This window comes from Schistocerca nitens, chromosome 11, assembly GCF_023898315.1.
Source record: "Schistocerca nitens isolate TAMUIC-IGC-003100 chromosome 11, iqSchNite1.1, whole genome shotgun sequence".
NCBI lineage: Eukaryota > Metazoa > Arthropoda > Insecta > Orthoptera > Acrididae > Schistocerca > Schistocerca nitens.
Window position 1 is genome coordinate 164,496,428 of NC_064624.1, and position 23,658 is coordinate 164,520,085.

At 43.1% G+C, this 23,658-nt stretch overlaps 1 protein-coding gene across 2 annotated transcripts in view; it reads left to right on the forward strand.

Annotated features, from left to right (window-relative positions):
* The window catches only part of LOC126213227 (uncharacterized), a 70,391-nt gene that overhangs the window by 30,911 nt on the left and 15,822 nt on the right, over nt 1-23,658 (forward strand). For both annotated transcript variants that reach the window (XM_049940871.1, XM_049940870.1), the window contains 2 exons: nt 13,388-13,552; nt 19,433-19,669. In XM_049940871.1, coding sequence (XP_049796828.1) covers nt 13,388-13,552; nt 19,433-19,669 — 402 coding nt within the window. The remainder of the gene's footprint in view (nt 1-13,387; nt 13,553-19,432; nt 19,670-23,658) is intronic.

The window sequence follows — 23,658 nt, forward strand, 5'->3', positions numbered from 1 at the left end:
GCTAACTCTAAATATAGATAAATGTAAATTAATGCAAATGAATAGGAAAAAGAATCCCATAATGTTTGAATACTCCATTAGTAGTGTAGCGCTTCACACAGTCACGTCGATTAAATATTTGGGCATAACATTGCACAGCGATATGAAGTGGGACAAGCATGTAATGACAGTTGTTGGGAAGGCGGATAGTCGTCTTTGGTTCATTGGTAGAATTTTGGGAAGATGTGGTTCATCTGTAAAGGAGACCACTTATAAAACACTAATACGCCCTATTCTTGAGTATTGCTCGAGCGTTTGGGATAACTATCAGGTCGGATTGAGGGAGGACATAAAAGCAATTCAGAGGCGGGCTGCTAGATATGTTACCGGTAGGTTTGATCATCACGCGAGTGTTACGGAAATGCTTCAGGAACTCGGGTGGGAGTCTCTAGAGGAAAGGAGGTGTTCTTTTCGTGAATCGCTACTGAGGAAATTTAGAGAACCAGCATTTGAGGCTGACTGTAGTACAATTTTACTGCCGCCAACTTATATTTCGCGGAAAGATCACAAAGATAAGATAAGAGAGATTAATGCTCGTACAGAGGGATATAGACAGTCATTTTTCCCGCGTTCTGTTTGGGAGTGGAACAGGGAGAGAAGATGCTAGTTGTGGTATGAGGTACCCTCCGTCACGCACCGTATGGTGGATTGCGGAGTATGTATGTAGATGTAGATGTAGTTTGGCTAACGTGGGACCCAGCCTTTACAGCATTTTTTCCCTTCCATGCTGCATTCTATCCTCTTACTGTTCTTTTTCCCCTCCCTTGGGGAACACGTCTGGGATGTTATTGGGAACATTCTGCATTGTCTGTCGCTGACATAAGAACAGTCTCACCTTTGTTTTTCCCTCTCGTTCCTTTCTTTGTTTCCCTTCTCCGCTTGTTCCTCCACTTTGGTGTTTGAGGTTCCTCTTTTTCTTCTTCCTCCTTGTGCACTCCTGAAGGCTGGCCCAAGTGTCTGATGCGTAAAAGGTGACTAGGTAATGTGTATTTCGCAGCCCCGGGTCGACAGGTAGTGTTCGCACGTACCCCCTGGCACAGGCCAGGCCCAGGGAGGGGTGATTGCCTGAAGGAGTGATGATGAATCAATCATTTTACCAATCAGTGTCTACCAAATGTAAACACAATGAGGCTAATAATCCAAAGACCCTTCCTGCTGCACCACGGTTTCTCATGGTCTCACATACTGAAGACGGTCAGTCCTTCACCACGGTAAATCCGTTTATTATTCCGAAAGGTGTTGATGCAATTGCCGGCTCTGTGAAATCCTGCTTTCGTTTATGGAATGGCACTTTCCTTTTGGAGACTACTTCTGATTCTCGAGCACAACAACTGTGTGCTGCCTCATTTCTCCACGGCTACCCTGTTCGTGTTGTGGCCCATAGAACTTTGAATTCTTCCCGTGGTGTAATTTACACTGGCTGCTCGATGGTCTAACAGAGAGCGAAATCCAATCTTACCTCTCTGATCAGTGTTTCATTGCCATCCATCGTGTAATGAAAAAGGTAGATTCCTCCTTAGTGCCCACCTGCGCTCTTTTTCTAACCTTTGGTAGAGCGCTGCTTCCATCCAAGATCAAAGCAGGCTATGAAATTATCACAGTCTGGCCATACAGTCCAAACTCAGTGCGCTGCCACCAGTGTCAGAGTTTCAACCACACTAGAATGTCTTGTCGACACCCGGCCAAATGCGTAATCTGTGGTAGGGATGCACACGAGGGCGATTGTCTGCCGCCTCCTCCCTGCTGTATCAACTGCAATGGCCACCTGCTCTCGGGATTGCCCAGTGTATCTTGATGAGCAGGCTGTTCAAGAGATCTGGGTAAAGGAAAAGGTGCCTTACCCAGTTGCTCACAAGTTGCTGGCTAGTCTCAAACCCTGTGTTCTCTCATCTGGCACCTATAGTTCTGTTCTTGCTACTCCTTGCTCCATGAAGGATGGCCACGCAGACGTGTGACCTCCAGTTCAGCTCTGAGGTTGTGAAATCGCCCAGTGTCAAGGTAGCATCGCCATTCCCCTGTCCAGCTGTGCAATGAGCTGTCAAACTCTCGCCTCGAGGGGCAAAGCCACCATCTACACAACCGGTAGGCCAGAAAGAACAGGAATACTCCCGTGATGGCTACCTCCTCCGTCCCTCCAGCCGAACGACACCCGAGTTTTCCTGTAACTGGAAAGACTTGAAGAAGTCCACCAAAAGCAAACAGTTTTCCCCTTTGCTGACTCGAAGATCCTCTTTGACGGTATTGCCACGTGATACCTTAGCCCGGCCGGCCTTCCTGTCCCCAGTGCGCCCCACCAACCGTTTTTCAGCATTGGAGTCCACAGAACGACTGTACAAGCAAGCCTATGTTTCTGTGGACCCGTGGCTCAGGATCCTCCTGCTTCTGTGCCCGGTAGTAGCAACTCTTTACCGGCTGTCACTCGGCAGTTGCCGAGGTGACACCCCCTACATCTCTTCCTCGTCATGACTCCCCACCAATGGAACATTCACGGCTTTTGGTCCCACAGAGAGGATTTACGGCTGCTTTTAGTACCGCACCATCCCCTTGTACACTGCCTTCAGGAAATGAAATTGCACCCTCATGATTGCTTTGAACTTTCACATTTCTTACTGATTCATTTTGACCTTCCCCCTGAGTAGGCATTCCATCTCGTGGGGGCATCAAGCTGCTCGTACGGGATGACATTCGTAGTCAACCCATCTTCTGTCAATCCATCTCCCTGACTACTCATCTTTAAGTGTTGCAGTACGTCTTTTCCTTCCCCACCTGACTTTTTCTCTCTGTACCATTTATGTCCCTCTGTCATCTGATGTCACCAGGGCAGACTTCCTTCAGGTTACGGGCAGCTACCTCCCCCATTGTTGGTACTCGGTGACTTTAATGCACATCATCCTTTTTGGGGTCTCCCAGGACCTGTCAGAGAGGTACCCTCTTGGCTACCATCTTAACCAACTTAACCTCTTCTGCCTTAACAATGGAGTACACACTTTCCTTTCCGACTCCTCGCACACCTATTCCCGTCTGGACTTATCCTTCTGCACTACCCAGCTTGTCCGTCGTCTTCAGTGGTCCGTTCATTCTGACACCTACTCGAGCAACCATTTCTCGTGTGCTATCCATTTGCCAGGGAGCAAAAGGCTATATACAGTTTGTACAGAAACCAGATGGCATGTAAGGGAAGCAGTGGTTGGGAAGGGAGTGAGACAGGGTTGTAGCCTCTCCCCGATGTTATTCAATCTGTATATTGAGCAAGCAGTAAAGGAAACAAAAGAAAAATTTGGAGTAGGTATTAAAATTCATGGAGAAGAAATAAAAACTTTGAGGTTCGCCGATGACATTGTAATTCTGTCAGAGACAGCAAAGGACTTGGAAGAGCAGTTGAACGGAATGGACAGTGTCTTGAAAGGAGGATATGAGATGAACATCAACAAAAGCAAAACGAGGATAATGGAATGTAGTCAAATTAAATCGGGTGATGCTGAGGGAATTAGATTAGGAAATGAGACGCTTAAAGTAGTAAAGGAGTTTTGCTATTTGGGGAGTAAAATAACTGATGATGGTCGAAGTAGAGAGGATATAAAATGTAGCTGGCAATGGGAAGGAAAGCGTTTCTGAAGAAGAGAAATTTGTTAACATCGAGTATAGATTTAAGTGTCAGGAAGTCGTTTCTGAAAGTATTTGTATGGAGCATAGCCATGTATGGAAGTGAAACATGGACAATAAATAGTTTGGACAAGAAGAGAATAGAAGCTTTCGAAATGTGGTGCTACAGAAGAATGCTGAAGATTAGATGGGTAGATCACATAACTAATGAGGATGTATTGAATAGAATTGGAGAGAAGAGGAGCTTGTGGCACAACTTGACAAAAAGTAGGGGCCGGTTGGTAGGACATGTTTTGAGGCATCAAGGGATCAGAAATTTAGCATTGGAGGGCAGCGTGGAGGGTAAAAATCGTAGAGGGAGACCAAGAGATGAATACACTAAGCAGATTCAGAAGGATGTAGGTTGCAGTAAGTACTGGGAGATGAAGTAACTTGCACAGGATAGAGGAGCATGTAGAGCTGCATCAAACCAGTCTCAGGACTGAAGACCACAACAACAACATCCATTTGCCGACTCCTATCCCATCCGTGTGCACACCCAAATGGCAGCTTACAAAGGCTGACTGGTAGCTTTCCTCCTCCCTGGCGACCTTCAAAGAAAAATATTTCCCCCGTTATGATGACCAGGTGGAATATCTCACAAATGTTATCGTTACTGCTCCATTCCTCGCACTTCCTCTTTATCACGTCGTGTCCCAGCCCTTCGGTGGGCTGATGCATGCCTCGACACAATTGAGGATAACAGTATTCCTCATCATAGTGAATGTAGCTGAGTATTAGAAAAGTTCTACAACATTAGTCTTATCAGATAAACATATGCTCTCCACATTTTTAACCACCCATCCTATGATGGCAAACTGCATTCATTATATACAGATGCGTGCAAAGTGTTGTCGTGTTCTTCAGGATAGCAAAAGAATTGGCTGGCTTTCATTCACTAGTTCTTTTAACAGTTCCACCCCTTCCTCTGTCATATGGGCCAACCTCCGACAGCTCTCTGGGACCGAGATCCATTCCCCAGTTTCGGGCCTGACAGTAACAGACAATGCCATTGTGGACCCCATTGTTACCTCCAACACCTAGGGCCACCATTTTGCAGAAGTTTCGAGCTCCTCCCACTATCACCCTGCCTTCCTCCATCAGAAACGAGTGGAGGCGGCTCGAGCGATACCCTTCTGTTTTCTGAATCGTGAGTGCTACAATGCTGCCTTTACTATGAAGGAGCTAGATCGTGCTCTCAGTTAATCTGCATCCTGTGTCCCAGGGCCAGATGCCATCCACATTCAGATGTTGCAGCACCTCTCTCTTCCGGGCAAGCACTTTCTGCTTAACACGTACAACTGCATCTGGGCAAAGGGCACATTTCCCGGCCACTGGCGTGAAGCCACCGTCATCCCCGTACCTGAGCCCGGTAAACTTCCTTCTTGCTACCGCCCCATCTCTCTTACCAGCTGCATTTGCAAGGTGATGGAACATGTGATTCATGCCCAGCTGGTATGTCGGCTAGAGTCTCGCAATTTACTGACGAATGCACCGTGTGGATTTCGAGTGTGGTGTTTTGCAGTTGACCATCTTGTTACGTTGTCCACCCATGCCGTGAATGGTTTTCTGCAGAAATCCCAGACTGTGGTCGTGTTTTTCAATTTGGAGAAGGCCTAAGACACCTGCTGATGTCTTCCATACTCTTTACGTGTGGGGATTCCATGGCCGCATGCTCTGTTTCCTTCATGCATTTTTAAAGGACCGAGTTTTCGAGGTGCGTGTGGGTTCTGCCTTGTCGGACACCTTTATCCGGGAAAACAGTGTGCCTCAGGGTTCTGTCCTGAGCATCGTCGTCCTCTTTGCTATCGCCACTAACCCTATTATGATCTGTCTCCCACCGGGCATCTCCAGCTCCTTTTTGTTGACTATTTTGCCATCTATTGCTGTCCTCCACAGACCTGTCTCACTAAGCGGTGTATTCAGCAATGTCGTGGTCATCCTTACTCCTGGAGCATCGACAATGGCTTTCGCTTTTCCACTGACATAACGAACTGTATGTATTTCTGGTGACACAGATGCTTTCTCCCACCATCTCTACATTTTGGGGCTGTTGCCCTTCCGTTCATTGAAACTACAAAATTCCTGGGGCTCATCCTCGATAGGAAGCTCTCTTGCTCCTCCCACGTGTCTTACTTGGCAATCCACTGTGCCTGATTCCTCAATGTCCTACATGCCCTCAATGGTACGTCATGGGTGCCGATTGAACCACCCTCCTCCATTTGTACCAGTCCCTCGTCCGTTTGAAACTCGACTATGGGTGGTTTGTGTACGAGTCTGCACGTCCATCCTTCTTACGCCGTCTCAACACTATCCACCATCATGTCATCTGTTTGGCCGTGATGCCTTTTACACTAGCCCGGTTGCGAGTCTGTATGCTGAAGCTGCTGAACTACCACTGTCCTACTGCCGTGACTTCCTCCTCAGCAGGCATGCATGCCGTTTCTCTGCCGTACAGGGCGACCCATCCTATGCCTCCTTCCTTGATGATCCCTTTGATCACCAGTATGGGGCGTGTCCCTCTTCTCTGTTACTTCCTAGAGTCCACTGGTGGCACTTGCTACGGCGGCTTAACTTCGCACTACCCGCAACTTTCCTGGTGGGTGTGAACCCTTCACCACCTTGGCTTCCTGAAGCGGCCCGTGTTAACCTTGGTCTTCATTCGCGTCCACTACTCCAGCCTCGCTCTATTGCCTTCAGTTTCACGACCTTCGCACGGAAATTCACGATAGTACCTTTGTATACACTGAAGGCTCTGACTGACTGTGGGCTCAGGTGTGCCTTCGTCATTGGCACCCGTATCTTTAGATATTGTCTTCGAGCACTCTGCTGTAGCATTTACACCTGAGCTCTTCGCCGTGTATCAGGCTTTGAGGTACATCTGGCAGCACAGCCTTTTCAGTTGTGTCCTCTGCTCAGACTCACTCAGCTGCCTTCAAAGTCTATGTACACTGCCCATCCCTTAGTGCAGCTGGTCTAGGAAAACTGTCACTTGCTCACTTTTGGTGAAGCCAAGTTACTCGTCATGTCGGTTTGCCAGGAAATGAGGCTACTGACACTGCTGCCGAGGCTGCGGTCCTCGTACCTTAGCCTGCGAGTATCTGTATTCCCTCCGATGATCTCTGTGTTGACGTTTGTCAGGAGGTGGTGTCCCTGTGGCATCGCCAATGGTCCTCCCTTCACAGGAATAAGGTCTGGCTTATTAAGCCTCTCCCAGCGGCTCAGACGACCTCCTCTCGGCCCTGCCGCTGGGAAGAGGTAATTTCAGCTAGGCTGCGTATTGGGCACTGCCTTGTTAGCCATCGTCATTTGTTAAGTGGCGCTGCCTCGCCACTTTGCACACATTGTGCCCAAGTTTTAACTTCCACCACTTCCTGACGGAATGCTTGGGTTTGCCGTCTGAGTTATCGGCCGTTTTAGCAAATGACGCACGGGCTGTCGACCGCATTTTACTTTTTATCCGCCAAAGCAATATGGCGAAGGCCATTTAATTTTTGGTTTTGGACCTCTGTTTCTGTATGGTGTCTTTTTTAGCCCTTTTTCCACATGCCTGTTTTTAGCTGTCTTCTGTTATGTCATATGGGACTGACGTATAGTCGTTTTTTAACTCCTCTCTGTCTTCGTGTTCTATAGTTTTGACTTGGACGCGTATGACCTCAGTTGTTTTTTGCACCCCAAAGCAAAGCAAAACAAAACAAAACAAACAAACAAACAAACAAAATCAATGTTGATAACAGGCAAAAATCGTTAAGATCGTTGATTCCTGGAATGGGTGAACTGTCTGTCTGTGTATGTACTTAATTAAGTTTGTACAAAACCCTCAGTACATGATTTCTATTCGCAATGGCCAATTTTTAATTTTAGTTAGCGTAGTAGGTACATATTCGTGCTTGTTTCAGTTCAAGGAAATTTTTTGTGCTTTTCCTGTGGTGTCACCGCCAGACACCACACTTGCTAGGTGGTAGCCTTTAAATCGGCCGCGGTCCGTTAGTATACGTCAGACCCGCGTGTCGCCACTATCAGTGATTGCAGACCGAGCGCCACCACACGGCAGGTCTAGTCTAGAGAGACGTCCTAGCACTCGCCCCAGTTGTACAGCCGACTTTGCTGGCGATGGTTCACTGACAAAATACGCTCTCATTTGCCGAGACGATAGTTAGCATAGCCTGCTTTACCTATGGCTGAACATATATGATCATTCAATTTGATATCTGTACAAAGTGTTACACCGAATTCTGACCGTGACTCGCTGATAATACATAGTCACAGGAGACCTTTTTTTTTGTGTACAATCTGATATTTCTGAACGTTTAAAGCAAGTTTTCAATCTTTGCACCACTTTGAAATGTTACCAAGCTCTGGGAGTATTTATGCAGCTTTTTTCAGACAGGACTTGGAGTCATTCCTGATGTGGAAAGGGTCCTTCCGGATGCCATGAAGAGCACAGGGTGCAGCCAGCTGCAGGTGGTGGCACATGTCGGCACTAATGACGTGTGTCGCTTTGGATCTGAGGAAATTCTCTCTGGATTCCAGTGACTATCTGATTTGATGAAGGCTGCTGGTCTTGCTTACAAGATGAAGGCAGAGCTCAACATCTGCAGCATCGTTGACAGAACCGACTGCGGACCTTTGGTGCAGAGTCGGGTGGAGGGTCTGAATCAGAGGCTCAGACGGTTTTGCGACCACGTAGGCTGCAGATTCCTTGACTTGCGCCATAGGGTGGTGGGGTTTCGGGTTCCGCTGAATAGGTCAGGAGTTCACTACACTCAGCTGGCGGCTACACGGGTAGTGGAGGCTGTGTGGCGTGGACTGGGCAGTGTTTTAGGTTAGAAGGCGGGAAAGTACGGGGTGGGCTGCAATCTCAAAGGGTGCATGGCAAATACACGACGTGCTTGGATCAAGGAACATTTGGAATTGTAGTTGTAAATTGTTGTAGTTGTGCTGGGAAAGTCCCTGAGCTTCAAGCGCTAATAGAAAGCACAGAAGCTGAAATCGTTATAGGTGCAGAAAGCTGGCTAAAGCCTGAAATCAGTTCTGCAGGAATGTTTACGAAGTCTCAGACGGTGTTCAGGAAAGACAGATTAGGCAGAATTGGTGGTGGAGTGTTTGTGTCTGTCAGTACTGGTTTATCTTGTAGTGAAGTCAAAGTAGATTCTCCGTGCGAATTGGTATGGGTGCCAAACTAAGTTAATAATCGGCTTCTTCTACCGACCCCCAGACTCCGATGATATAGTTGCTGAACAGTTCAGAGAAAATTTGAGTCTCGTAACAAATAAATACCCCACTCATACGGTTATAGTTGGTGGGGACTTCAACCTTCCCTCGATATGTTGGCAAAAATACTTGTTCAAAACTGGTGGTAGGCAGAAAACATCTTCAGAGATTGTCCTAAATGCTTTCTCCGAAAATTATTTCGGGCAGTTAGTCCACGAACCCACGTGAATTGTAAATGGTTGCGAAAACACACGACCTCTTAGCCACAAACAATCCAGAGCTAATAGAGAGCATCATGACTGATACAGGGATTAGTGATCACAATGTCGTTGTACCTAGGCTCAATACCGTTTCTTCCAAATCCACCAGAAACAAACACAAAATAATTTTATTTAAAAAAGCAGATAAAGTGTCACTAGAAGCCTTCCTAAGCGACAATCTCCATTCCTTCCGAACTGACTATGCAAATGTAGAAGAGATGTGGCTCAAATTCAAAGATATAGTAGCAACAGCAATTGAGATATTCATACCTCATAAATTGGTAAGAGATGGAACTGATCCCCCATGGTACACAAAACAGGTCCGAACGCTGTTGCAGAGGCAACGGAAAAAGCATGCAAAGTTCAGAAGAACGCAAAATCCCAAAGATTGGCTAAAATTTACAGACGCACGAAATTTGGCACGGACTTCAATGCGAGATACCTTTAATAGGTTCCACAACGAAACATTGTCTCGAAATTTGGTAGAAAATCCGAAGAAATTCTGGTCGTATGTAAAGTACACAAGCGGCAAGACGCAGTCAATACCTTCGTTGCATAGTGCTGATGGTACTGTTACCGACGACTGTGCCGCTAAAGCGGAGTTATTGAACGCAGTTTTCCGAAATTCCTTCACCAGGGAAGACAAATGGAATATTCCAGAATTTGAAACACGAACAGCTGCTAGCATGAGTTTCTTAGAAGTAGATACCTTAGGGGTTGCGAAGCAACTCAAATCGCTTGATACTGGCAAGTCTTCAGGTCCAGATTGTATACTGATTAGGTCCCTTTCAGATTACGCTGATACAATAGCTCCCTACTTAGCAATCGTATACAACCGCTCGCTCACCAATAGATCTGTACCTACAGATTGGAAAATTGCGCAGGTCGCACCAGTGTTTTAGAAGGGTAGTATGAGTAATCCATCGAACTACAGACCTATATCATTGACGGCAGTTTGCAGTAGGGTTTTGGAGCATATACTGTATTCAAACATTATGAATCACCTCGAAGGGAACGATCTATTGATACGTAATCAGCACGGTTTCAGAAAACATCGTTGTTGTGCAACGCAGCTACCTCTTCATTCGCACGAAGTAATGGCCGCTATCGACAGGGGATCTCAAGTTTATTCCGTATTTCTGGATTTCCGGAAAGCTTTTGACACCGTTCCTCGCAAGCGATTTCTAATCAAGCTGCGGGCCTATGGGGTATCGTCTCAGTTGTGCGACTGGATTCATGATTTCCTGTCAGAAAGGTCGCAGTTCGTAGTAATAGACGGCAAATCATCGAGTAAAGCTGAAGTGATATCAGGTGTTCCCCAGGGAAGCGTCCTGGGACCTCTGCTGTTCCTGATCTATATAAATGACCTGGGTGACAATCTGAGCAGTTCCCTTAGGTTGTTCACAGATGATGCTGTAATTTACCGTCTAGTAAGGTCATCCGAAGACCAGTATCAGTTGCAAAGCGATTTAGAAAAGATTGCTGTATGGTGTGGAAAGTGGCAGTTGACGCTAAATAACGAAAAGTGTGAGGTGATCCACATGAGTTCCAAAAGAAATCCGTTGGAATTCGATTACTCGATAAATAGTACAATTCTCAAGGCTGTAAATTCAACTAAGTACCTGGGTGTTAAAATTACGAACAACTTCAGTTGGAAAGACCACATAGATAATATTGTGGGGAAGGCGAGCCAAAGGTTGCGTTTCATTGGCAGGACACTTAGAAGATGCAACAAGTCCACTAAAGAGACAGCTTACACTACACTCGTTCGTCCTCTGTTAGAATATTGCTGCACGGTGTGGGATCCTTACCAGGTGGGATTGACGGAGGCCATTGAAAGGGTGCAAAAAAGGGCAGCTCGTTTTGTATTGTCACATAATAGGGGAGAGAGTGTGGCAGATATGATACGCGAGTTGGGATGGAAGTCATTAAAGCAAAGACGTTTTTCGTCGCGGCGAGATCTATTTACGAAGGTTCAGTCACCAACTTTCTCTTCCAAATGCGAAAATATTTTGTTGAGCCCAACCTACATAGGTAGGAATGATCATCAAAATAAAATAAGATAAATCAGAGCTCGAACAGAAAGGTTTAGGTGTTCGTTTTTCCCGTGTGCTGTTTGGGAGTGGAATGGTAGAGATATAGTATGATTGTGGTTCAATGAACCCTCTGCCAAGCACTTAAATGTGAATTGCAGAGTAATCATGTAGATGTAGATGTAGATAGATAACTCTAAGAAAGTTTCTTTGAGGCAGAACAACATGAGGCCCTAACAAACTGTCATCAACAGTGCCAGCCGAAACATTGACCGAAAACCTTTGTTAATGACACAATTGCACAATTTCATGACGATTCTCGACAGCCCATACTGTTGGTGGTGGTGTATGTGAGAAGGAAAGACTGTGTGCTGGACTGGGATTTGGATACAGCCAGAATGTGTAGCAAAAAGATGTGAGCAAACTGTCAGGGACATTTCTCAAACATAGAGGAACATGGGTTTGGGAGACCTTTATTTTCATGTTAGAGTTCAGTTTTTACAACTCTTCAACTCATTAATTGTGGCAAACACCCATGAAAAGAGTGAAAATTTGATTGTGAAAGTTTGCAGTCAGATCATGTCGAAACAAAAACTCATCCGTGAACAGCATATTTGCACTAAAGTGAGGGTTGACACATTGTCGAATGAACCATTCACGGAAGCATACTCGTGCAGAAAAAATGGCTAGTGATAGTGCCTGCCATCAATGTACATGGCACAGATGTAGCAAGGTCTCATGTAGCACTCACGTGGTTGACATTACTTTTTTCTTTCTTTCTTTCTCACTGTTCATACCGGACTCGAGAGTCCATTACCGCAGCAACATATTTTCGCCCTCTGTCCCTGCCTTGGGCTGTTTCCTTCCATTCACCTTCAGTACCTAGGCTCCTCAAATCAGCCTTCACATTGTCCTCCCATCTACGCCTCGGTCTCCCCACAGGACGTTTTCCCTTTAAGTGCCCTACTAGTATTCTGCGTGCTGCCCTGCCCTCATCAATTTGAGCTGCATGACGTGCCCATCGCAGCCTGTGTGATTTAATAATACTGATTATGTCAGGGCTGGAATAGAGTTCGTGAACCTCTTCGTTATGCAGTTTTCGCCACTCTCTGCTAATGTCATCCCTTTTTGCTCTGAAAATTTTCCTCAAAATTTTGTTTTCAAATACTCGAAACGGCTTTTCATTTTGCACAGCGAGAGACCAAGTTTCACACCCGTACAGCATAACTGGTAGAATTACTTGTCGCAACTAACTGTCTTACACTTACAATAGGATTGTCGTCAAAAGTGTAAAGTCCTCCTGCAGTTGAAGTGTTGTCATCCTTCTGTACCCTCCCCATTCGTGAGTAGTAGACTTAAGCATTCGTTGCTCCCTAAGACAGTATTTTGAACATCTGGTGTAAGAAAACGTTCATTGAATGCTGATACATTGTGTTTCCCATGTTGAATGTGATTATAAAGATGAATAGAAAATGAGCTTCAACACGGAGATAAAGAATTTCCTGACACATGTCAACATAACACATTGTATTCTTCTATGTGTGAGGAATATTTCCTACAGGTTTAGCCATACTTCTTTTTTTTTTTTTTTTTTTTTTTTTTTTGCACCCTATATTTCTGGACCATTAATCTGTGTCATGTGCACCATTCTAATTTGTCATGTACAATCATCACAGAAAATGTGAAACTCTAGATTTTCCCGGCATAAAAAATGTTCAAACTACTTAGGGGAATGCAGCTGGGTGATGTCTTCGACAACCGTCACACTTCGAAAGTTGAAATGAGAGTGCTGTGAGAGGAAATTTGACAACAAAGGAAGTGCATATTGCAGTGTCACTTGTCTACTACAAAGTTTAACCAACTTCACCAAGCAACTCAGGCTTAACATTGTTTACCTCTACAGGCAGGAAATGTGTTTTTGTATGCGGAAGTTATATAAACTCTGCAGTAGAAGAGTAAGAGTGCAATGTGGAAATTAGTTTTTGTTAAATTTCTTCGCACAGCAGTCTCAAAACATTTGTACCTAGAAAATGAGGAGAAGCTCACTTGTCAAAATATCAGCAGCTGCCAAACACGTCACCCTGCTGTATTCCCTTCAGTTATTTGAACATTGCAGCAAATATCCAGCTTCAGGTAAAAGAATTGTCAACCAGTGTTTACAGTAATCCTGACATTTTTCCACCGTTACCTGTTCTGCAGGCCTTGAAGGGCATCCCGCGGCAGGCGTACTATGTCGCCACCAAGGTCTCGCGGTACGCGCAGTGGGAACCCCGCACTATGTTCGACTTCTCTGCAAAGAGGACGAGGGAGAGCTTTGCGAAGAGCCTCGAGCTGCTGCAGCTGGACTACGTGGACGTCATACAGGTGACGTGTGACTGGTTTCCTCCAATATTACAACTAGGAATAGTGATGAAGCAGTTAGATGCTTGGGATGTGTCAGAATACCTGTCTGTAGGGACTGGAAAAGATCATAATTTATGGGCAATTTCAGTGTTATATTTTTACCAATTTGTTTTATTTTCTAATGGCTTCCTTTTTTTTAAGTTCTACTGTGTGTTCTTTATGTCACTGATTTTCAGTGGTACGCCAAAACTGAAAATATAGCTAACAGTTACATTATGTTTACTGACGTCACATTTATCACATTATTGGTAAAAAAGAAACATTCACATTACACCTGTTAATTCTACTATTAAAGGAGAAATAACTTTGCAACCACACACAGTTGAAAGTTTTTGAAAAGGAAGAACTCTAATAACCTAAAGCTCACTGAGACGCTATTCAGTCACTTTGTCAACACTTTACAACAGTGTGAAAACAGCTGCTCAAAATCTGCATTCAAACACAAAGGACAAATTTCGTTATGCACAGCAGCAGGCATTGACAGTGTCCACATTTCCTTGTAACGTTAAAGTTCATTTTGCACTAAATTATTAAGGGATTTGTATCGTGCATTCATCACTAAAAATATCTGTTCCCAAATTAATGAAGCCACCTTTCAAGTCAGAATAGAGGTAACAGCTTTATCTGCCGACATCTCATTTCCTGAAACTTTCAAAGCATGTCATACTAAAAATTTGAATGTAAAACTACATTGCTGTATGCAGTGGTTTTTCATATTTAATACTTGTGTTCTACAGAAGTAAGTATTTTAATTGGTGCATTGCATTTAACATCTCTCAAAAGTGTATCATTTATTTCAAGATTTATTGTGCAGAAGTACTGGAAAATGTGATGTGGCAAGATAAAAATGTTACCAGAATAGAGTTCTTTTCATATGATGTCACATCAGTTCTTACATGGACTACAAATGATCAATTTAGGGTTATACCAAAAACTCATCCAGGAGAAAAAAATTTCACTATCCAGTTTCAAAATTAAATAACTAATGAGTTAAAATTGAGCCATGCACGGGTCGTGTTCGTGTCATCTATTACTTAGCACTTTGTTTTTGACCATTCTGCCACCTCGTTATGTTAATTTCTATTACTGGTGTCACCGAGTTGCTGCCTTGCCTGGCCGTGAGCGGCAGCAGCAGCACTTATCGATATAAGCCCTGGAGTACTATCTTTCCTGGACTGCTATTACTTCCTGGTCGTTATGTGTCGATAAGCCAGCTGGAATGTGCCAGCAGTTAGTTCGGACCTGGCAGTGTTTCAGTTGGCACACGGGACAAGTTCAGTGGGGGCTTTGCAGCAGTGAGGTCCGGGCCGCCACGACTCGCCCGACGGTTGCCGACACACGCGATTGGAGTGGGGACGACTTCGGTCGGTCATCGGTCGGTCGTCTTGCCGGATGACTTGGATTTGGCTTACGGGTTGGCCGTGTGTGCTGACTCGTGACGTGTTACTGTACAGTCACTGCCGTTAGCATTGTCTAGTTCTTCGTGCAAGTGTTCGTGAAACTGTGTGTAGCTTGTGTGATTTTGACTAACAAGTTATTGTAAATGTGGTCGGTGTACTGGCTCTGAGGAGACGGTCGGCTGATGTGGAGCATTGAGAAATTCTCGGCAGGGCTTAGTTTGGCTGGGGCCCACTGGCGGTCTCTACATGGTGTCTGACAGTGTGGCGCTGTTCCCTGTGCTGTGAGGTCCGCAGCTCACAGACCCTGGATACCAAAGTTCAGTTTTGATTTAATCTACCAGCAAGTCGAGACTGTTCACGTTGTGTCATTTGGAGTTTGTTGTCGGCTGTTGGGATATTCCCACGAGCAACAACGTGGTTTTCAAGTTGGAAAATTCTAGCCACCCTCCAGTGGAGTTTCACTGTATTTGGTTATTTGAATTGAGGTGCAGCAGCGGACTCTTCTGCCTTGTCACCGTTAACATTCCGGTTACCTGCCTCGGGTGTTGACGTAAATTTCAGGCAGTGTAGTTTCATCATCGTGTTGTTGCTGTTCAGCATGGAGTGCAGTTTGACAGCTCCACGTGTGATTGGTCGTGTGTGATTGGTCACGGTCATCGGATCGTGAATGATTGGTCATCGGATCGTGAATGGTTGGCCCGACTGCCTGTCTCACCTAAGTGAGCATTAGCGTTTGAATTACAGGCCGACCCTCGAACATATGGGTGCCCTTGTGTGTACTGCCTTATTTTTTTAAAATTTGTTCTTGTTGTTGGTACTTGTATGGCTTCTAGCCAGTGTTGTGTTTTAAATTGGAGTTGTTTTACTCTTAAGGCCTTCAGCCTAGTTTAAAGTACTGTTTCACGTAAGCCCTTTGGCATTAAAAAAAAAATTATTTTGAATTTTTAAGTCTTCGGCCTTCAGCCAATTTGAATTTAACTTGTTTACTTCATCCTAACTGAAGAACTGTTTTAAGATAAGGCTTGCCCTTTTAAATTTCTGATTATGCTTTTGTTATTGACATTCAGCCATTTTTAAATCAAAGTGGCTTTCAGACAGTAATTAAGTCCCAAAGATAAAAGCTGTGTGTTCAAAAAATTTGTTTGGGCTCTTGTAATGTTTGATCAAACAACAAAGGTGTATGTTCGAGTATAACTGACAGCCCCTTATTTTGGCCCCTTTCCACAATTTATTCTATCCGTCCTGTCCTGCAGGTTAAGCAGGTAATTTGACAAATATCAGTAATCTGCTGCCCTTCTGTTTGACATTTTACACTGGAACAGGGGAAATGCCAAATTTCTTTATATTTGTAAAAAATGTCTACTTAAGATTTATAACTTATGTAAAGTATTGATGTCACTACTTATAGTGTAAAATAAATGCACTGAAATGAAATGGTGGTTTCTGAACACTATTACTAGGGGCATGGAAACATATCCTGCATGGCAGGGCGAGCCATGGTCCACATCCTGCATTAGAGAACCCCTAGTATCAGTTTCTTTGGACAAAAAAATTTTCATCATTGACTATATATGCTTATCGTAAATCCCACAGCTGCAGTGTTTGGCTTTAAGCCATCAACAAATGGCTGAGTGAGGTTCATCATCAATGTGTTCTCAGATTTTTAAAAATGATGTGTGCAAAGAAAAACTTATGCTCATGAAGATGAATGTTCCCCGTAGGCCTGTTTCAACTTTTCAAATGCCCCTAATTTAACGCAAAACTTGATGCCATAACATTGCTCTGAATTCCACTGTTCCATTTTCGCAATGCACAGTGAAAACACTTCACTGGTGGTGCTCTCAAAATTTTCTCACTCGCCTCCTGCTGTGGCTAGATGACTGTAGCCCTCTCTCCTGTTCATATGAGTGTTGCCTGTTTTCACATCTCTATAATGAATGTGTTTTCATCTGTGGACTTCGAAGGACATATTAATCATCTGGGAAGTATTGTTTCTAAAAATGGAGGGGCGACAGAAGACATCGAAAGTAGCATCAGAAAGGCAAAATGGGCCTTTGCCCAGCTGTGACCAATTTGGGCATCGCGTGAAATATTGTTGAAGGTAAACTTAAATTCTTTGACTCGAATGTAAAATCTGTTCTCTTTTACGGGTGTGAGGCATGGGAGGTGAAAGCACGAATTAAAACAAGAGTACAAACCTTCATCAATAAATGTTTGAGGACTATACTGGGAGTATGCTGGTCAAATGTTATGTCAAACCGAGAACTATGGCAATGCACCCAACAACGGAAAGCCGAGATAACCGTAAAAGAAAGGAAATGGAGATGGATTGCACACACCCCGAGAAGAGGCCCACAACATATTCCAAAGCAGGCTTTAGAGTGGAACCCACAAGGAGCAAGGAGGAGAGGCAGACCGAGGTCCACCTGGCACAGGACTGTTGAAACTGAGATGGCAGCCGTAGGCCAGTCCTGGAGTAACATCAAGAAGATAGCAATGAACAGAGTCAGATGGAGAGCTCTAATATGTGCCCCATGCTCCACATTAGAGTAAAAGGAATTAAGTCAAAAGCTTAATCAAGGAGTTAGAAGCCATTTGTCCATGGCAGTTAAGTTATATGACTTGCTACACAGTGAGTTCCTTTATGGATTGTGGGGTGCTCAAGATCATATATGTAGTCTTTTTACGTGTGTGTGTGTGTGTGTGTGTGTGTGTGTGTGTGTGTGTGTGTGTGTGTGTGTAGCACTATATAGTTCTTAAAATGTATGACAAGCATTTCACCAACACTGCTAAAACCAACATAACAGCAGTTGTAATTAGCAAAGTGCAATGATATTAGATAAAAAGCACTTTTGCCTTTTCACCCTGTATTAACTTACTACATCCATTTGCAAATAGCTGGCCAATAATGTGCTGTAAGATGTAATAAAGTTATGTATATAAAAAAATATTACGAGAATACATGATGGACATAAAAATGGTTTTATAATAAATAAATAAATGAAGTACATGGGAGTTTGTATGACTTGCAACAGCATCATTACACACAAACTTTCTATAAAGGGTAAAACACACTATCTTGTGTCAGTAACATTTCATAAAACTCACAGAGAAAGTAAACAGTCTGTGCTAAGTGTACCAGTATAAAACAGGTGGAAAGATGGAGGAACTGCCTTCATGTGGTCCTTCGTGCCAATATCATGCACTGTACTGGTCAAAAACAGGTGGCACCCAGCATCAGTGGATTTACAGCAATCTTAAAGACTGTGTTATACAAAGGCCAAACTTGTGCTCAATTTCTCTGTCAGTTTCATGAAATGTTCACAGAATGAGATTTTTTTTATGCTTTATGCAGATACTGTGCATAACAAATACTGACAAAAGCTGTATAAGCTCACAACTATTTTATTTCTTTTGCTTATACTCACCAATGCTGTGTTTCAGCATCTAAATCACTTAGGTACACTTTGCTTACAGGTTCTGATAGTACATCTAAAATTAGTCGGATGTGTACATTAGACATTGCTGCCTTAAAAATTTAATTTAAGTAATATAATCCAAAGCCACAGAACTCAACAAACAGTTAAATGGATAAATTAAATAAATATTATCAGTGTTCTGTTCTCTTTCTCTCTGCTCATTTATTACAGCAAATGCCACAACATCTTTACATCCAGGGACGAAGCCAGTATTTGGTGTGAGTAATGAAAGAGACATTAAATACACAATCAGCTGTTGTGTATACTTCATTGGACTGTGTAGTTTTTACACTGTCAGTGGTTATTGAGCTCACTGTAGGTGAAGTTGCACAATTTGCACAATAAGTCTGCAACTCAGTAGCCTACAGGCAAATGGAATGTGTTTTTTGCCAACACAGTTCCAAAATTTTGACAACAGTTGTGATGTTCACATAAGAGTGACTTGGACGGGACTTGCAGGAAGTATATTGCCACATTTTCAGTGATAGTATATGGGTGTCCAGTTATCAAAATTGTGTTAGTGACTTACGATACAAATAGATATGTCTTTCTATTTAAGAAAATATTAATACATCAGAACCCAAGATGTTAAAGCAACTTTTTGTCCAGTGCCAGAAGTGTGTCCACATACATCAGAGGTAGTAACACGTTCCAATAAAATTTATGCTACAGCTGATGGTGTATATAAACAATTCCTTCACTAAACATATAACAGATGCAAAAATATTTCATAAAGCTTCAAGGGTGGGTCATGACTCGCACTCATTCGGCTGTCAGTCAGTAGAGCACTTGCCTGCAGAAGACAAAGGTGCCAGGTTTGAGTCCCAGTCGGCCACAAAGTTTTAGTCTGCCAGGAAGTTTCGGTGTCGATGTTGTTGCATTTCTCTGCAGAGTGTCGAAATGTTACATTATCGTTGACCTCAGTGAGCAGCTGAAGAATTTTTCCCCTCTGATATTTCCAGGTGCACGATGTGGATTTTGCTATAAATCCCGACATCCTTATCCGGGAGACACTTCCGGCACTGCAGGAGATTGTGGCAGCGGGCAAGGCGAGGTTCATCGGTATCACGGGGTACCATCTGGAGCCACTCCGCGAGATCATCGAGAAGAGCACGAGTGTGAAAGTGCACACGATACTGTCGTTCACGAGAGACACGCTCATAGACGACACGCTGCAGCGGCACCTTCCGTTCTTCAAGGTGTGTACGTCTGTCAGTTTTGGTTTAACTGTACCTTTTAAGACTGCTGCTGCCGAGTTAAATTGTCGTACTCCACTGATCCCCACAAGCTGTGTACAGGTTCAAGTGCAGCCTCACGATTTTCCCTTCAGCGCTGTTGACAAGTTAACTGGGGCCTCTGTGCCGGCCTCTGAGCTCTAGTGACTAGTGTAGACATGTCACCACTCAGGTATCTGAATACTTAGACAAGTTATAGCCTGCAGTGAACCTTCCTCCCATTAACTCAGTAGCTTTTCACATTAAATTGTGTTGGGATACTTTGTCTCCAGTGATCTCATTTTGCTGCATTCAGCTTCACTTTAGCTGTTACTGTTGACAAGGACTGGCATCACGGGTGTGGTGTGACTGTTCTGATTTGGCCTCAGTGATTTTTCTGCTGCTTTCCAGTGTCTGGCATCTTACTGTTTTATGTGTAATGAAAAGTTTGAAATGATGGATGCAGCACTGCAGTATTTAGCTCGACACCTTTCCACATTTATTGACATATATGATAATATGATGATAAGCTGGTATATGATAATTTATATGGTATAATTATTCACCACAGTTCAGCACATACATTACACTGCAAAAGATTTGACAATGGCAACATACGAGGGCCGTTCAGAAAGTAACCTCCGGTTGATTTAAAAAAATACACCAAGTTAAATAAAAATATTTTAATATATACATCTTACAACTACATCTTTGCACTATTTTTCTGCATAGTCTCCATAGCGATTGAGGCACTTATCGTAACTCTTCACAAGCTTTGAAATTCCTTCTGCATAAAAATCACCCGCTTGTGCCTGGAGCCAGCCTGTGACCCCATCTTTGAGCTCTTCGTCGTCATCAAACCGCTGTGACCCGAGCCATTTCTTCAAATGCATGAAGAGGCGATAATCACTTGGCGCCAGGTCTGGGCTGTAAGGTGGACGGTTGATAATGTCCCACTTGAAGGACTCGAGAAGGGCCGTTGTTCTGCGAGCAGAGTGAGGACGGGCGTTATCGTGCAAAAAAACGATACCGGAAGTCAGCATACCACGGCGTTTGTTCTGTATAGCCCGTCGTAAATTTTTGAATGTGCCCACATCTTTGATTGTTCTTTTGTCTCAGGGTTCACGTACTTAATCCAGGTTTCGTCACCGGTCACGATTCTGTTTAACAATGGTTCTCCTTCGTCCTCATAACGTGACAGAAAGTCTAATGCAGAGGTCATTCTTTGAGTTTTGTGGTGGTCGGTAAGAATTTTGGGCACCCATCGTGCACAGAACTTACGGTAACCCAATCTTGCTGTCACTATCTCGTACAAGAGAGTCTTAGAAATCTGTGGAAAACCGGTAGACAACTCCGACATTGAGAAACGTCGATTTTCACGAACTTTTGCATCAACTGTCTGAACGAGTTCGTCAGTCACCAATGATGGTCTACCACTCCTCTCTTCATCACGAACGTTTTCTCGTCCACTTTTAAATAAACGTACCCATTCACGGACAACTCCTTCACTCGTAACTCTCGGTCCGTACACGGCACAAAGCTCACGGTGAATAGCTGCTGCAGAATATCCTTTGGCTGTAAAAAACCTTATGACAGCACGCACTTCACATTTGGCGGGGTTTTCTATTGCAGCACACATTTCAAACTGCCACAAAAACTAAACTAGCGCAGGTACGACGTTCACTCGACCACGGCTTGATGCCGACTGACCTGTTGAGTGCGTGAACGCACAGATGGCGTCGCTACTCCCCCCACAACCCGCACTGTGACCAATCGGAGGTTACTTTCTGAACCGCCCTCGTATTTTTAGTACCACTTTTCTATCCCAATTCTGATGGAAACAGAACAAGAAGTGAGGTTTGTTTACGTAGTCACTGATAAAAATGTTGTTCAGTTTACAGTACCAATGGGCTGAAATTTATCAATATAAAGTATGGACAGACAGTACATGATGTTCACAGAATAATAACTGCCCTCCGACTGACTGTTAGCGACACAAGTGGTGATGTAATGTTACCAGAATGAATGATATCCACAGTTTGACGGGATCACAGTCCAGCACACCTGCTTAAAGTAGAGCATATAAATAAAATTTGTTATTGTTTTTTGGCCATGCCAGAAAAAGAGGAAAATTAGTGGTTACGAAATCATAATGAGCAAAGTAGCAATTTTGTTTAACTGTAGGTTGGATATCGAGAAAATTAATAAAAGTATAGGAACTGTGTTGTGAAACCAGGTTCTACTTTAATGAGCATTCACAAATCCCATCAACATTGGCTAAAATATGGAATTTTTTATAGTAGCCAAACTAACAAGTTTCCTGAGTTGAAGTGGGCATTTTTTGATTCAGAAAAATAAGGACTTCGAAATAACCAGCAGTTAAGACTCAAACATTTAAGATGATGAAATTTTAGTTCAGAATAATTTTTCAAATATGATGTTTATGAAAAAAGTAAACTGTTTACTGAGAAGGGAGCATGAGGTCTTTCACATGAAGCGTAACATTTTGAAAGCTATCTATTTGCTCATTGAAAATATGAACTCCACATGTTGTGTAGGGATCAAAAAATCTGAATAATCTTTTAAGTAAATTGTTTTTGGACAAATTAAATGTTTCTTTGATGTTAGTAGCCATGAAATTACTGATAGAACAGTAAATTTTTATGAATATCACCTTTAATAAGAAATTAGTCATGTACATAATTTATGTAGCAAGTGGAGCCACCCGTGCCTCACTATGCTTAAAGAGTTTTTCTCATAATATATCCTACAAACGAAATACCAAGATGTAATGGTTGCACTAAGCTTAGATAGTGGAGATATCTGTGAGGATGAATTATTATGTGCCAAAGTAAGTAGTAATAACTTCAAAGATTCTGAAAGCAATAATCTGAAGCCATCTACAGTTTCATGTTTCAACAATAGGTTTGTCTGATAGTTCCTCCTTAGCCAAAGAATCTGAAAATGATAGTAACTTTTGAAATGTGTAATTAAGATCAGATTGTAAACTACTGAAGGAAAAGCCACCTATACTTCTCTACTTCTCTCAAGTTTGCGAATGAGCCGAAAAATCGGAAAGCTATTTTTGTCCTTGATGGTGTTAAATCTTTGAGTAAGAGGAGAAGAAATCGCAGAGGCAAGATGCTTGCGTAGCCCCAAACCAGGTAGAAACGCATAGGTAGACATGTTGGAATAATTGTGCAGTGCTCAACTCGGCATATAATAAGTACATCTGCAGCAGCTAACGGATTAATGATTAATGTGAAGTAATGTCCATCAGAAAAGAAAAGTTAAGATTATTCAAAGAACTTTACTCTGATAAATGTGAAGACTTGGAAAGTCAACTACTCTAATGACTCAGCTAGTTTCCCCATATTAATTTTAAGCAACCTTGGGCATGTATTCAGAATGTTGCACTAATAAATCGTGGAAAAATATGACAAAACAAAAATATCAGGAAATGAGTGAATTTTTAATCATACAGACATTCTGCTGGCTTATTTTGATAAAAAATTGTATGTTAGTAACGTTACAACCATTGCTTTGTACTTTTTACAAACCACCACAAGATTTCAGGTTTGAGATGTGACATTACTGTTGTAAAATTGTGATTTGTCACTGTAAAACATATGGTTGGTCAGAAACCAACAGAGTAATTTGTTTACAGCCACATTGTGAAGAAACAGTGTCACCTGGAGCTTTTCATTGCCCACTTTCCTTTTTATGATTTCCTTAAAGACCTAACTTAACAATATTTCAAATCAGTTTGTTAAACTTATGGTGATCAGTCACCTCTGGTTAAGACCCTATTGGCTCTACTGGATTTGTATCTGATCACTTTCTGGGTTTTGTTTTATGTTTTATATGGGAGAAATCTTCTTTTAACATTAGAGAGACAACGGACTGGACCACATGTTTCATTTTTTTAATCAGTTCAGCATTCATAATTTCCTTGTTGTTCCTTTTGAGTGTTT